Source organism: Carlito syrichta, unplaced genomic scaffold (genome assembly GCF_000164805.1).
Source record: "Carlito syrichta isolate Samal-C Ts95f unplaced genomic scaffold, Tarsius_syrichta-2.0.1 Scaffold287917, whole genome shotgun sequence".
NCBI lineage: Eukaryota > Metazoa > Chordata > Mammalia > Primates > Tarsiidae > Carlito > Carlito syrichta.
The window spans coordinates 1-15,236 of NW_007232013.1; the positions used below are offsets into that span (position 1 = coordinate 1).

The following is a 15,236-nucleotide window of genomic DNA, read 5'->3' on the forward strand; positions in this document are numbered from 1 at the left end:
CCCTCTGTATCTTTTTAATTTTTGATAGCTTAAATGGTATTTGTCTGAAATTAGGATCGCAACTCCTCCTTTCTTTGTGTTCCATTCGCGTGAAAATTTGTTTCCCATCCTCTTACTTTGAGTCTGTGTATGTCCTTTCTAGTGAGATGGGTCTCCTGAAGGCAGTATATTGTTGCCTGGTGATATTTTATCCATTTTGCCATTCTGTGTCTTTTCAGTGGTGCTTTTAGTCCATTCACATTCAGGCTAATTATTGAAATGTGAGTTTGTCCCTATCATAGAGTTCTTATAGAGTTGTTGTTCTTCCACTTGTTTTTTCTTGTTTTTTTTTTGTCTTTCTTTTGGTTTGGGGGTTGGTTCATGTATATTTTATTCTTTTCCCTGTACTCTTGTGAAGAACGTTGTTCTTTTTTCCTTTTCTTCTGTGTTTAGTACTTTCTTAAGTGTTTCATGTAGAGGTGGTTTGGTGGCAGCATAAGTTCTTAGGGATTGGATATCTGGGAAAGATTTTAATTCTCCCTCGCTGATGAAGCTTAGCTTGGCCGGGTAGCTTATTCTTGGTTGAAATTGTTTATCTTTTAGGACTTTGAAGATAGGGCTCCAAGCTCTCCTAGCCTGCAGGGTTTCTGTGGATAAATCTGCTGCTATTCTGATTGGTCTTCCATGGTAAGTGATCTGGCCTTTTTCTCTTGCTGCCTTTAGGATTTTTTCTTTTATGCCTACTTTGTTTAGGCGAATTATTATGTGTCTAGGAGTTGGTCTTCTCATTTATTGTCTTGCAGGGGTTCTCTGAATCTCTTGTGTTTGAATTTTTGCATCACTGATTAGATAAGGGAAGTTTTCTTGAATGATCTCATGAAAAGTTTGTTCCAGTGTGGTCTCTGTCCCTCTTTCTGCCTCAGGAATGCCAATTACTCTTAGGTTCGGTCTCTTGAAGTAATTGCTCATCTCTTGAAGGTTTTGTTCTGTCTTTTTGAGCTTATTTTCTGTGTTTTTAAGAGTTTGGGTTAGTTCTGTATTTTGGTCCTCAAGCTCTGAGATTCTTTCTTCTGCTTGGGTAATTCTGCTTTCCATGCTTATCAGTTTGTTATTTATTTCATTCACAGTATTCTTTATTACTGTTATCTCAGATATTAGCTCCTTCCTAGTTTCTTCTTGTGTCTCCTCAATTCTTTTTAATCTCTTCATTAATGTATTGATATCTAGGTTTGTAGTTTGAGATCCTTCATTCTGGGGGCTCTTCATTGTTTGCATTCTGAAGTTAGTTTTCTAAGTGTCTGCCCTCCCAGGGGTCTGGCAGAGACCCATACTCTTCTTTTGGTTTTTCTTCATTTTGTAGATTTTTCTCTCTCTCTCCCTTTCCCTCCCCTTCTTTAATTCTGTTTTTGAGGGAAGGTGGGGTTGCTTTTCTTTCTCTTCTGCAGTATCCTCTTCTTCCTTATGAGTATCTTCTGGCTTTGTTCACTTTTGAGGTTGGAGTGTAGGCTGCAATCTGTACTTTTTGCAATTTTGAGGTTTAACTGAGAGGGAAGCTGTGGTTCAGCATGTATATGCTGATTCTAGCATCCACGAACAGGTGTATGAGCACACTGGAACCTATTTCCCTCTGTCTTACAATCTGTCCATTCAGCAGTATGTAGTCTTGGTCCCTAGATTAAGAAGGGGGGTATAAAAGAGGAAAATAATGGAGGAAGGGGGGTCAGTAGGAAAGAGAGAAGAGCGAGAGGGAAAACAGACATACATACCAACTATCAGGTGAGAAAGAGACATAAGGCCGAAAAGAAGTGAAAAAAGACACGTAAGAAAGATTCCCTAAAGAATACTGATAGCTACACAGAGACAGACCAGTAAAATCAAGAAACAGTGTAAGTCAGAAGGCAAACAACAAACGTGATCAAAAAAACAGTAAAAATGATAAAATCATAAGTCAAAATAAGTGATCAGACTAAAGTCACTTCAACTCTGATCTCTGGCCTCTCCCCTTTGTTTTTCATTGCAGGCAGCTAGATTTACTCACAGTTTGGGTTTGTAGGCGTTACTTTTGTCTGATTCAGTGTAGGGGTGGGGCTTTGTCTCCTGTTTCGCGACGTTACCTTAGGAACTGAGGTAGGGTTTGTTGATAGGTGGGCGGGGCAATGTAAGTCTCTGCCTGGAGAATGGCCGAGGCAGTTTTTGCAGATCCGTTTCTCTCTGCTTGTCTGGGTCCCCCAGCTTGGGGTCACGTGCCGAGTGCCTCAGCCAGGGTGGGCCCAGAACTCCAGAGCTCCAAAGCTCCAAAGGGCAGGCAGTGAGTGGGTGAGAGTGGCCCTGGGCCCCCCACAGGGTACTTCAGCCAGGAATGGGACCGGTGTCTCTGAGGGGTGGGCGCCTGGAGCCTCCCTGAGTGACCAGAGGCTTGGTGCTGGGTACTGGGCAGGAGACGATGTAGCCAGGGAGGGAGCTGGGATCCGAGACTCCCACGCACGCGGTGGAACAGCAGCAGCAGGGGGTTGCAATATCCGGCCCTGCATGGGACCGAAGATCCCAGGTCCTCGGACCAGTGCGGCTGGTGGTGGGCTGGGGGATGGGGGAAGAAAAGTTCAGAGAATCTCACAAGTCCACCTATGCCGTCACCATCTTGTTCCTGTCCTCTCCTCTGTGTTTCACTTTAGATAAGTTCTATTGCTCTGCCTTCAAATTGTCTAGTCTTTTCTTCAACAGTGTTTAATGTGGCATTAATTCCATGCAGTTTTCATCTCAGACATTGTAATTTTTGTAGTTTTCATCTTTAGAAGTAAGATTTCTTTCTTTTTTTTTTTTTTGAATTGGAGTCTCATTCAGTCGCTCAGACTGGAGTGCAGTGGCTGCTCGTGGCCTCCGCAGCTTCGACCTGCTGGGCCCCGGCAATCCTTTTGCCTCAGCCTTCCAAGTAGCTGGAACTACAGGTGCACGCTACCATGCCCGGCTAATTTTTTGATTTATTGTAGAGATGAGGTCTCGCCAAATTGCCCAGGTGGGTCTCGAATCCGCGGGCTCAGGCAATCCACTCACCTCAGCCTCCCAAAGGCACGGTATTACAGGCTGAGCCACCAAGCCCAGCTAGAAGTAAGATTTCATCTTTTCTTTACATCTTACATCTCTGTATGTACTTAACTTTTTTTTTTTGAATTGGAGTCTTACTCTGTCATGGCCACCGCAGCCTTGACCTGCTGGGCTCAGGTGATCCTTCTGCCTCAGCCTTCCAAATAGCTGGAACCACAGGCATGCACCACCACACCCGGCTAATTATTTTGATTTATTGTACAGGTGAGGTCTCACTAAATTGCCCAGGCTGGTCTCAGAACTCTAAGCTTAGGTAGTCCTCTCGCCTCTGCCTCCCAAAGTGCTGGGATTACAGGCATGAGCCACTGTGCCCAGCTACTTAACTTTTTGAACATATGTAATATGAACATACTGCTTTAATATCCTTGTCTGCTAATTCTGCCATCTGTGCAAGTTCTGGGTCCATGTTGATTGATTGATGATTCTCCTCATTGTGAATTATATTTTCCTGCTTCTTCATGTGTCTGAAAATTTTTGATGGGTTGCCAGATATGGGTTTTACCTTGTTGAGTGCTGGATTTTTTTTTTTCTTCTTGAATCAGAGGCTCACTCTGTCACCCAGGCTGGAGTGTAGTGGCATGCCTTGGCCTACTGGGCTCAGGCGATCCTTCCATCTCAGCCTTCCAAGTAGCTGGAACCACAGGCATGCACCATCATGCCCTGCAATTTTTTTTTTTTTTAGTTTATTGTAGAGACAAGGTCTCACCAAGTTGCCCAGCCTGGTCTTGAACTCCTAGGCTCCTATAGTATATCTATAAATATTCTTGAGCTTTGTTCTGGGGTACAGTTAAATTACTTGAAAATGGCTTGATCCTTTCAGGTTAGCTTTTAAGCAAAGAAGAGCTGTGTTTCCTCTAGGGTTAATTGAGCCCCACTCCTGAGGCAGGTTCTTTTGTGTACTCTGCTCAGTGCCTGTGAATTATGAAATTTTCCAGTCAGTTGGTGGTAACAGGCACTATTCCCTGTCCTGTGTGAGTGTTGGGTACTGTTTCCTCTAATCCTTCTGGTAATTCTTTCCCTGACTTTGGGTAGCTTCCTCACTTGCCTGTGCTGACCTGTACTTTGCTGTATACTTGGGGTGGGGGAGCCATCTCTTTACACAACTCTTTCATCTATAGTATTCTGTGCTGCAAACTATACCTTCTTGGTCCCCTTGGACTCTGCACTCTGTCTCCTCAATTTAGAGAGTCTGCTGGGCTCTGCCTGGGTTTCCTATTCCTGAGCCGTGATGGGAGCAGCCTCAAGACCGTAAGCCAGGAGCTGTGGGGCTCTCCTCATTTGTTTCCTGTTTCTCGGGACCACTGTCCTTCAGTGCCTGATATCTAATTTCCTGAGACTGTTGTGTCATGTATTTTGTCTGTTTTTTTTAGTTGTTTCAGTAGGGAAGGTAAATCTGGTTCTTGTTACTCTATCTTGGCCAGAAGCAGAATTCATAGATAATGTTTCTAAATTGCTGAATGAACTCGCAAAGCTCTGTGGGCTTAGTGTTAGATAGATCAGTAGGGTAATAGAGTTTACAATAATCTATTGTATATTTCAAAATAGCTAGAAGAGAAGCATTTGAATGATTCTCGCGTAAAAGACAAATGTTTAAGGTGATGGATATCCTAAGTACACTGCTTTGATCTTTACAAATTATATGATTGTATTAAATTATCACATGTACCCCAAAACTATGTACATCTTTATGCATCAATTTAAAAACGCTCTCTAGGGATATTTATCGAGACCTTGTACAAACACACATACGTTAGGAAGCTCCCACCCCTCTCCCCAACTTTGAAGCAGCTGGTCATTCACACTTCAGTGACAAGCTCTTGGCAAGCAGAGCTCATCGCACATCTGGTGGTTTCCCAAACACATGGTGAGCTTTCCTGAGGGCTACTAGCCTCGTTCGTTTCCCTTGGTACACAGTCTGGCACACAATCTGGCAGCAGGTTCTGTGCTGATAAGAGTTGGAGGGCAGGAGCCATTGCTACAGAGATAAATGGAGATTGCCAGATAGATGGACAAGACCACCTGGGACTCACCTCTTATCTGAGCATCTTGCCCAAGACCCACCTTCTGGATCCAGGATGGGAGGAAGGTACTCCTCCCCTTCCTCTCTCCTGCATCCCTGCACCACTGAGCTATCTCCTAGCATTCCCGTAGGCAGTACCCAAGGGTGGCAGGCAGGAAAGCAGAGCCCAGCTGTCAGAGGCCACCCCAGGAAGGAGCTGCTGTGTGGCTCAGGCAAGTTCCTCGGGCAGTGTGGCTCAGCCTCCCTGGGGTATCATGCCAGGGAGGGTAAGGCCCATCTGAAGGAGCAACCAGAAGACTTTGCTCTAGACCTGGCTCTGGTGCTTACTAGGCCATCATGCACTATGCTGAGCTTTTCTGCGTTCAGCATGGTCATCTATTCAGGGGCTTGGTAACCCTTGCCTTGTGTGTCTCACAGAGCTGTTATAATGTGTGCAAAGATGCTTTGCCCTTGTAGAATCTTTCATAAAACCATTATTGTTTTCTTGGGTGTTCTTATCAAGCAAATGAAAATGTCCAAATGTTGATATTTTCCTAATTGGATGACTATACTGGAATGATTTTGGTTACAATCCATGTTGCAACAACGTGAATTATTTGGTGAAGCTTTGTGTTTATCTTTATTGACTTGGCATTCATTAATCTGGTACCCCCTTGTGACCCTCTTCCTAACCTGGAGAATGGGGGTGGCTCTAATTACTTTTTTTCTATTGGGGAAACTTTCATATTTAAGGAGAACTGTAATCCTTTGGGGTTCACTTATGTTGAAGTCAAACATGCCTGTACCCTTGTGTTTTAGTTTTAGAGGAAAGTGGTCACTTCTGGCCGGAGGAGCAGCCGGCTCAGCCTCTCCATGCCGGGGCCGAGTACCTGAGCGAGGAGGACCCCCCGCGTGACTCGATGGGCCAAGGCAGGGCAGCAGAAGACGCCGAGGCAGTGCGGGGCCTGCCCAGCCATGGCGATCATGTGGTGATGCTGTCTGTGATTCCCGGGGAAGCGGAGGACAAGCTGAGCTCCGAGCCCAGCAGTGGCACCTGTGGCGCTGGAGGAGAGGAGGGCTCCCGGTGCGGTGTCCGGGAGAGCCTCTTCTCCCAGGACAGTGCTGGAGCGAGCTTCCCTGATCGAGAAGAGGAGTACTACGCGGAGCCAGAAGTGGCGGAGCCTGAGCCCGCCCCCGCCGAGGACTCCAACAGCACTGAAAGCCTGAAATCCCCGAAGGTGAACTGTGAGGAGAGAAATGTGACCGGACTAGAAAATTTCACTCTGAAGATTTTAAATATGTCACAGGTAACAAAAAATTACTTGGTACTTTTCTCCTTTTCAGCACATTAATTTTATGATTTAATACTCTGTCAGCTTTAAAAAGTAGTTATAATCTTTAGCATATTACAAGTGGAATAGCATTTAGTGACTGTTTCAATGAAAATAGACTTGCTCTCTATAATGTTTAGAGGGAAAGGAGGAAATTTGACTAGTGTCAACTATGCCTTTTGGTTAGTTGGCTTAAATCTAGTTGTCCTTGGGTAATCTCACAATCACGCCTCACAATAGCAATCCCGGTGCTCTAATAATTCCATCTGAGATCATTCAAAATATACATTTCAAAGGTAGGGATAATGGCCTGTACCCTGTGAGTACTTAGTGTAGGCATACCTCAGGGATATTGTGGGTTCAATTCTAGACCGTCTCAATAGATCACTATCATAGTTCACCATAACAGATACAATAATGAAAAAGTTGGAAATATTGTGAGGATTACCAAAATGTGACATAGAGGTACTAAGTAAGCACAGGCTATGGAAAAAGGTACCAATAGATTCTCACTCAGTACAGGGCTGTCCCAAACCTTCTATTTGTAAAATAATAAAAAATTCTATTACAAAGCAGTAGAAGGAGAAATGTTAAAATAACTAATAATATTAGGAAAATATAGAGATATTAGGAAATAATGTCAGCAAGACTAAAAAAAAGTTTATAACTTGCCATTTGATGGAACTTTTCTGCTGACTCGTGGATTCATAGGGGTTCAAAGTTCAAAAGATTTTTTCTTCTTTTTTTTGAGCTGGAGTCTCACTGTGTCACCCAGGCTGGAGTGTAATGGCACGCTCATGGCCACTGCAGCCTTGACTTGCTGGGCTCAGGCGATGCTTCAGCCTTCCAAGTAGCTGGAACACAGGCATGTGCCGCCACACCCAGCTAATTATTTTTATTTTTATTTTTATTGTAGAGGTGAGGTTTTGCCAAGTTGGCCAGGCTGGTCTCGAACCTATGGGCTCAGGCAATCCTCTCACCTTAGCCTCCCAAAGTGCTGAGATTATAAGCATAAGCCACCACGCCCAGCCTTTTTTTTTTTCTTGAGACAAGTTTTCATTCTGTTGTCCAGTTGGAGTACAGTGGTGCAGTCATAGCTCACTGCAGCCTAAAACTCCTGAGTTAACGTGATCCTCCCACCTCAACCTCCTGAGTAGCTGAGGTTCCAGGCATGTGCCACTGTGCCCAGCTAGTTTTCTTTTCTTTTCTTTTTTTTTTTTTTGAGTTGGAGTCTCACTCTGTTGCCCAGACTAGAGTGCAGTGGTACACTCCTGGCCATGGCAGCCTCGACCTGCTGGGCTCTGGCGATCCTTCCGCCTCAGTCTTCCAAGTAGCTGGAACTACAGGCGCGTGCTATCACGCCTGGCTAATTTTTTGATTTATTGTAGAGTTGAGGTCTCGCCAAGTTGCCCAGGCAGGTCTTGAACCTACTGGCTCAGGCAATCCACTCACCTTGGCATCCCAAAGCGTGGGATTACAAGCTGAGCCACTGAGCCCGGCCGTTTTTCTTTCTTTGTTTTTTTTTTCTTTGAGTTGGAGTCTCTTTCTGTTGCCTAGGCTGGAGTGCAGTGGCCTGCTCCCAGCCACTGCAGCCTCAACCTGCTGAGCTCAGGCAATCCTTCCGCCTCAGCCTTCCAAGTAGCTGGAACCACAGGCACGTGCCACCATGCCCGGCTAATTTTTTGATCTTTTGTGGAGATAGAGTCTTGCTATGCTGCCCAGGCTGGCCTCAAACCCGTAGGCTCGGGCAATCCTCTCCCTTCAGCCTGGGATTACAGGCATGAGCCACTGCACCTGGCCCTAAAAGTTTCTTGAAGGTGTCAGCACAGTTCCCCTGTTCTTCTTGCTCCCACCTGCCAGTTCCCTCTCTGGAGACAGCAGTGATTCCTGTTCCTTTTAGAAAAATATACATGCGTGTTTTCTGCTGACTTTAACACTTGTTTCTTTTACCACAGGACCTTATGGATTTTCTAAATCCAAATGGTAGTGACTGTACTCTAGTCCTGTTTTATACCCCGTGGTGCCGATTCTCTGCCAGTTTGGCCCCTCACTTTAATTCTCTGCCACGGGCATTTCCAACTCTTCATTTTCTGGCTCTGGATGCATCTCAGCACAGCAGGTATCTTCCCTTGTGGGGTTTATGTCTCTTTCTCTTGTTTGAAGAGTGCAGTTATTATTTGGAGGCCGTAATGAGATAAGCTAGAAGCAGAGGGAGGTGGGCATGAGCTTTGAAATGAGATTGCAGGAAGGGAAAAGCAAGAGTGAGTAGTGGGGATTGTCATACTTCTGAGGGAACTGGTGGCATCGCATGCTGAAAGCCCTTGAAAGAGGCCTGCTCTGTGTGTGATGAATTTAAAGGTGGCAGGTGATGGCACCTGATGGCAGGGGAGGGGCCAGAGCACTTTCCGGGAATCTGACCATACTGCATTAGCAGTTGGTATCTTAGTAGGATATTCCTTTGTGACTTTAACCTGCAATTGAAGTCCCCATTTCTGTCAGCCTAATTCCCAGCATCTCTCTTCTTTGTTCAGGTGTTCTTTCTTTCCTTCTTTCGTTTTCTTTTTCTTCCTTTCCTTTCCCTTCCCTTCTGTGCACGTTCCACAGCAGACCCTCATTAAGTAATGAATTAATTTAGCTCTTTAAGATGACATTTACCCTTGTTTATATTTCTTTTATATTGTTTGCTGGGTTTTTGTCCAGGCTGGCCTTGAACTCCTGGGCTCAGGTGGTCCTCCTACCTCAGCCTCCTGAGTAGCTGGGACTATAGGTGTGTACTACTACCATGCTTAGCTTGTCTTTTTTAAATGTTCAGTAAAATAAGATACAGAGGCTGGGTGTGGTGGCTCATACCTGTAATTGCAGCACTTTGGAAGGCAGAGGTGAGAGGACTGCCTGCGCCCAGGGGTTCGAGGCCAGCCTGAGCAACATAGCAAGACCTCTCTCTACAGAAAATAAGAAAAATTAGCCGAGTGTGGTGGCACATGCCTGTAGTCCCAACTACTCCAGAGGCTGAGGTGGAAGAATCACCTGAGCCTAGGAGGTAAAGGCTGCAGTGAACTCTGATCTTGCCCCTGCTCTCCAGCCTGGGTGACAGAGTGAGACCCTGCCTCAAAAAACAAAACAAAACAAAACAAAAAACAAAGTTCACAGAGCTGGTTCAGTGGCAGTACTGAGGCTTGAACCCAGAATGTCTTGACTTGGGAGCATTTCACCTCTAGTCTGTATTCTGTAGAGGTGAAACAAGCCCCCACGTGTCATGTTACTTTCAGGTTGTCCTGGTTTGAACTTCCTGGTTTGTTTGTTAGATCATATATTCTCTTGTGCCAGCTTACCACACTATTGCTTACCATAAGTTGATCTTTTTTGAGGAATGGGATGGACATTCTGAAGAGTTGGAAATTTCTTGTCAAGTAAATTGACAGTGTGCTTTGTCCATGAATTAGAATTTTCTGGTCTGATCTGTTTTGACAGGAGTTTAAAAGTGGGATACTTGTGTCAAGGGTAGATCCATATTGTAATAGAAAGCAACTCAGATTGTATAACAGGAATGCCCCAACCATGACCCACAAGTAAAGAGGTCAGAAACAAACTAAAAAGTCTAAAGTTTGAGTATCATAGGTCACATGGAACATCCTTGTTTATTTCCATCTGGTCTGAAATGGGAGTTGTCTGAGAAAGCTGACTGTTAATAATAAATTCAGGTTTTCTGACTTCTTTTTCTTGCAGCCTTTCTACCAGGTTTGGCACTGTAGCTGTTCCTAACATTTTGCTATTTCAAGGAGCTAAACCAATGGCTAGATTTAATCATACAGATCGAACACTGGAAACACTGAAAATCTTCATTTTTAATCAGACAGGTATGTAGAAAGAATATGCTGAAGAAGAAGATATTTTATTGCTGGGGGTGTATGCCTTCTGTAGATTCTGACTGATATCCTTATCCTAAGTGAAGGATTCAAGATTGACTTTGAGTTGTAAAACTTCTTTTATTGGCTGGGCATGGTGGCTCATACCTGTAATCACAGCACTTTGAGAGGCCAATGTGGGAAGATCACTTGAGTCCAGGATTCCAGACCAGCCTGGGTAACATAATGAGACCTCATCTCTACAAAAAATAAAAAAATTAGCTGGATATGGTGGCATGTGGCTGTAGTCCCAGCTACTCTGGCAGTTGAGATGGGAGGATCACTTGCCCAGGAGTTCGAGGCTGTAGTGAGCTGCGATCATGCCCCTGCACTCCAGCCTGGGCAACAAAGTGAGACCCCGCCTCACAAAAAATATCCCCCCAAAAACAAAACTACTTTTTTGATGAACTGCTATGATCCTGCTAAATATCTTCCAATCAGACCGTGTCTCTTAAAACAAAACAAAATAAAACAAAAACCAACAACGAGGGGACCCTCAAAAACACGGAATTATCTTTGGGAGGGCGGGCCCCTTATAGTACACTGGGAATTTGTTCCTTCAGCTCAAATGATCAACCAAAGCTTTTATCTGGAAGCTTTGAGAAGGTTGCATCACAATTTGTAGAAGAAACCTCCCAAGTTGTGGCAAACAGGTAACTGGTTCTTCCACCATAACAATGCACCTGCCCACACTGTGCTAAGTGTTCAGCAGTTTTTGACCAAAAATGTCATGATCCCTGTGCCCCACCCTCCCTGTTCACTTGATTTTGCCCCAAGTGACTTTTTTTGTTTTCCTTGATGAAAAAATTCCTCAAAGGGAAACGTTTTGCTGATGTGCAAGAGGTGAAGCAAAAAAGGGAAGAAGCACTAAAATACATCAAAATTGATGAGCTCAAAAACTGTTTTGAGCAGTGGGAAAAGCATCTTGATAGATGTATAGCATCAAACAGAGAGTACTTTGAAGGTTACTGAAGCTTAAACATGTAAGAATAAATATACAAGTTTTTATAAATAAACTGTTTTTTGGGGGGGTCCCCTATATATATATATATATTTGCTAATCATTGTCAGGCTTAACATGAATAGATAATTTTAATGTAGATACATTTAAAATAAGGTTTATTGAAATATAATTCACATACCATACATTTCACTTACTTACAGATAACTTTTTACATAATTTTCCACTGAAGTCTAATATTCACATAAAAATGTGCATGTATCATTAGTGTACAGGGTGATGAATTTTCACAAAGTAAACACCCTGGGCAACCAGTACTCCGATCAAGAAACAGAACTTCCTAGGCCCCATCAGCTAGTAATGCCACTCCCGCCCTCCCCAAAGATAACCACAGCCTTGGCTCTGAATTTCACAGACTGATGCTGTTTTGAACTTTCTATTAGTGGAGACATACAGGTTGTGTTCTTCTGTGTCTGGCTTTTTTCGTTCAACATTATACTTGTGAGATGCATCTACATTGTTGTATATGGTTATGTTTTGTTCATTTTTGTTGCTGTATAGTGTTCCATTTATTAACCTATTTGTAGATGCTATTTTAATTCCTCAGTATTTGCCAAAATTTGTGCCCTTATTTTTTACTCTAAAAGTTTAAGCACGTAAATTGAAGAAATGTCCTCCACTGGAAAAGCTCATTCCTCAAAAGCTTTTCTGCCTCAGTGGTGCACATCCCACTCTTCCCACTGTCTACTCATTGGAAATAAATACAAGCTATAACACACATTCCATATATATTAAGTTGCAAGAAACCACTTTTATCTAACACTAAAGAATAAAGAGCTGAGTTAGTTCATAGGAGTAAAAGTGGGATATCACTAGATGCTTAGCTGTTCCAAGTCTTGTTCCAGATCCCTGATTGTCATTTAGATTGATATGGGCGGAGGGAGCCATGTTGTTCAATGCTCTAACCAAAACTAGAACAAGAAAATCTAGGAGGCAAAGCGTCACTTAATCACTGATCCTAGTGATGGCTAGTTGTTCTTTTGTTGTTATTGTTGTTTGATTCAGGGTCTCTGTTGCCCAGGCTGGAGTGCAGTGGCACGATCATGCCTCACCACAGACTTGACCTCCCGGACTCAGGCCATCCTTCAGTCTCAGCCTTCCGGTAGCTGGGACTACAGGCACGCACCATCACAACTGGCTAATTGTTTTGTAGAGGCGGGTTCTTGCTGTGTTGTCCAGGATGGTTTCAAACTCCTGGGCTTAAGCAGATTCCCACCTTGTCCTCCCAAAGTGCTGGGATTACAGGCATAAGCCACCGTGACTGGCTATTCTAATAATTATTTCAGTAAATTATTTAAAAGCACTTTAATTTAGTATTATTTAACTTGTGAAAACATCCTGTAGACTCCTGAGACTAGCTTTACTAATTACTTATTGAACTATGGTCTCAAAAGAGAACAAAAGGCAACTCTTACAATGCATTGACTAAGAAACCTCTGATGAGTTCACAGAAATTCTAGCGTTTTGGCTTTGAACAACTGACTGAATGGATTCTTGATCCTTTGATGTGGTGGACAGAAAGGCAAGTTACAAATTACACTGACAGGCAAGTGAAATCCATCCCATATATACTAGGGATGGTGTTTATTTTAGGACTGCATGTCATTTTGCATACCATGCATAATACTTCAAAAAAATCTTTGGTGGGTGTGTTTTAAAAACATCTGATTTGAAACAGTTGTTTTTTCTTTCAGGTATAGAAGCCAAGAAAAATGTGGTGGTAACTCTAGCTGACCAAATAGGCCCTCTTCCTAGCACTCTGGTGAAAAGTGTGGACTGGTTGCTTGTATTTTCCTTATTCTTTTTAGTTAGTTTTGTTATGTATGCTACCATTCGAACTGAGAGCATTCGGTGGCTCATTCCAGGACAAGAGCAGGAACACGTGGAATAGTGGTGGACTGAAAGAAGAAGCTAGAAAGAGGAATTTCAGTTCTTCATTTCAGAAATTAGTGCTACAATTTTATATCTTTTCTCCAGTAAAGTGTTGACTTACAACTTCAGTCAGATGAAAAGAATCATGCATTTGTTGAACTATTGAATGTATTAAAAAAATTATAAATTGGTGTTTTAGCTAGTATTGCAATAAGCAAATGCAAAAATATTCAATGGAATGCACTGTTCTCGTTCTTACTATTTGAACATAATCGAATATTTGAAGAGTAATCCAGTTTGAAATGTGAAGACATATTCTGGTACAAAAGTGAGAAAAATGTCAACATGCTTACGATACAGAAGGCAAAAATAGGACTTTCAGTTTATAGTTGGAGAAAACTCTTGACTCCTTAAATATGCTCAAGAAGGTTTGTTTTCTGTTTGTTTGCAATTTCTCTTCCAGAGTCTACAGCAGAAAGTGTTCTGTTATGAGAAGAGGAATTAGAATTGATTAATGTGACCCCATAAGTAGCAATTATTGGGAAATAAAAGTGTCAAATCTTGGTGTTTGTGATTTCCACATTCACTGAAAAAATCTGAAGTGGTTTAAGTTTTTTTCTGGGCAAGGCAGATGTTAGGAGAAAGTAGATGCTATAACTAAAGCTCATTTATTATCAGCTCTGTGCTAAAGTATAAATTTCATTCATAGCTATTTAACCAGCATGGATTAATTGACACTTCGAATGTCCCTAGAACTGTGGTAGGTTCTTGCCCAAGTTGATTTTAGTCAGGACAGACTTAGTAAAGAGACATGTACTTTATACAAACTTTTTCAAAAGTAGATTCTAAAATAACCTCAAATTTAGATGTAAGGCAGCTAGCTGATTACCCAGTGATAAATTACTTTTATACTTATTGTTTCTAGTGTTTTAGAATAGTTTATTTCACAAGGTACCTAAATTCTGTAGAAATAAAACCTCAGACAAGTCTCCTTCTCAGTGTTATGCTGAATGGGAGTTTGTAACTTTATGTCAATAGCTATGCTTGGGGTGGTCACTGGCAGGAGGGAACCGTGACTCAGAATGGCACTATTATTTCCATTTTACAGATGAGCAAGCTGAAGTATAGAGAGGTTAAATAACTTGCCTAGGTTGCATAGGTAGTGAGTTGATGAAGCTGGGACTTGAACCTTCACATGTACGTATATACCTGTAATTACAAACATAAGAAAAAATAAAAGACTCTAGTGATTCCATTGGCTATAATAACATTTGAATTATTACTATGTGAGTACTAGGTGCTGTTGTAGATGCTTTTCATGTTCTATTTTTATTTCTCCAATAACAGTCACATGAGATTGATACTATTAAATAGCCTCATTTTAGAGAATAAACTAAGGCCCCAAATAACTTGTTCTTGGCCATGCAGCTTCTTACAATGATTCTTTCTCCAGAACCTCTATGTGGGTGGCACCTCCCAGCCCTGCCCCAGGACCCAAGTGACCCTCAGGTCTTTTGCCTGTGTATTTCCCATAGTTGTACTCATCATATTGCTATAATTTATCACTTTTTTTGGTGCTTAACAAATGATAAGAATTTCACTGTTGGTAATAACTTTCCTAACCTAAGTCACATACTAGGCCTTTGAATAGGTTCAGCATTGTTTACTTAACCCATCTTCTTTTTCTGGATATTATTATTGTATACAGTCTCATCTCTGGTAGAGAATTATTCTATCAAAGATACAAGAATGTCCATATATAATAGGTCCCCACTCTAGTCTGGGGGTGTGAGGGAAAGCTCCTAGGATGACCCAGAGGTCACAGCTTCTAACACTTCTCTGAGACTAGTCACGTGGGGTTCCCTTGGCAGGAGATGTGCAGCAGAGCCATTCCCTGGACAGGAGGTTTGAGTAGAGAGAGAACCAGCTAGGAAACACTGGTGTGAAGTGGGGAAGCAGTGGTCCAAAACCAGCAAAACCATCCAAGTTCAGGGTATTCACGACCCAGGATATGGCTGGTAAATCTT

General features: G+C 42.7%; 1 protein-coding gene across 1 annotated transcript; it reads left to right on the plus strand.

Moving 5' to 3' along the window:
* The first annotated feature begins 5,904 nt into the window (after positions 1–5,904).
* Positions 5,905–14,464, plus strand: TXNDC15 (thioredoxin domain containing 15). The gene is made up of 4 exons (XM_008053152.2): positions 5,905–6,387; positions 8,367–8,530; positions 10,138–10,268; positions 13,032–14,464. The coding sequence occupies exons 1-4, from the start codon at positions 6,001–6,003 to the stop codon at positions 13,226–13,228; spliced, it is 879 nt and encodes a 292-aa protein (XP_008051343.2). The 5' UTR covers positions 5,905–6,000; the 3' UTR covers positions 13,229–14,464.
* Positions 14,465–15,236: the final 772 nt, after the last annotated feature.

Bases quoted from the DNA above. Each gene is read 5' to 3' on its own strand.
- TXNDC15 (XM_008053152.2), top strand. From the start codon at position 6,001: ATGGGCCAAGGCAGGGCAGCAGAAGACGCCGAGGCAGTGCGGGGCCTG. The intron at 6,388-8,366 runs GTAACAAAAAAT...CTTTTACCACAG, and splicing joins AGATTTTAAATATGTCACAG to GACCTTATGGATTTTCTAAA. The intron at 10,269-13,031 runs GTATGTAGAAAG...TTTTTCTTTCAG, and splicing joins CTTCATTTTTAATCAGACAG to GTATAGAAGCCAAGAAAAAT.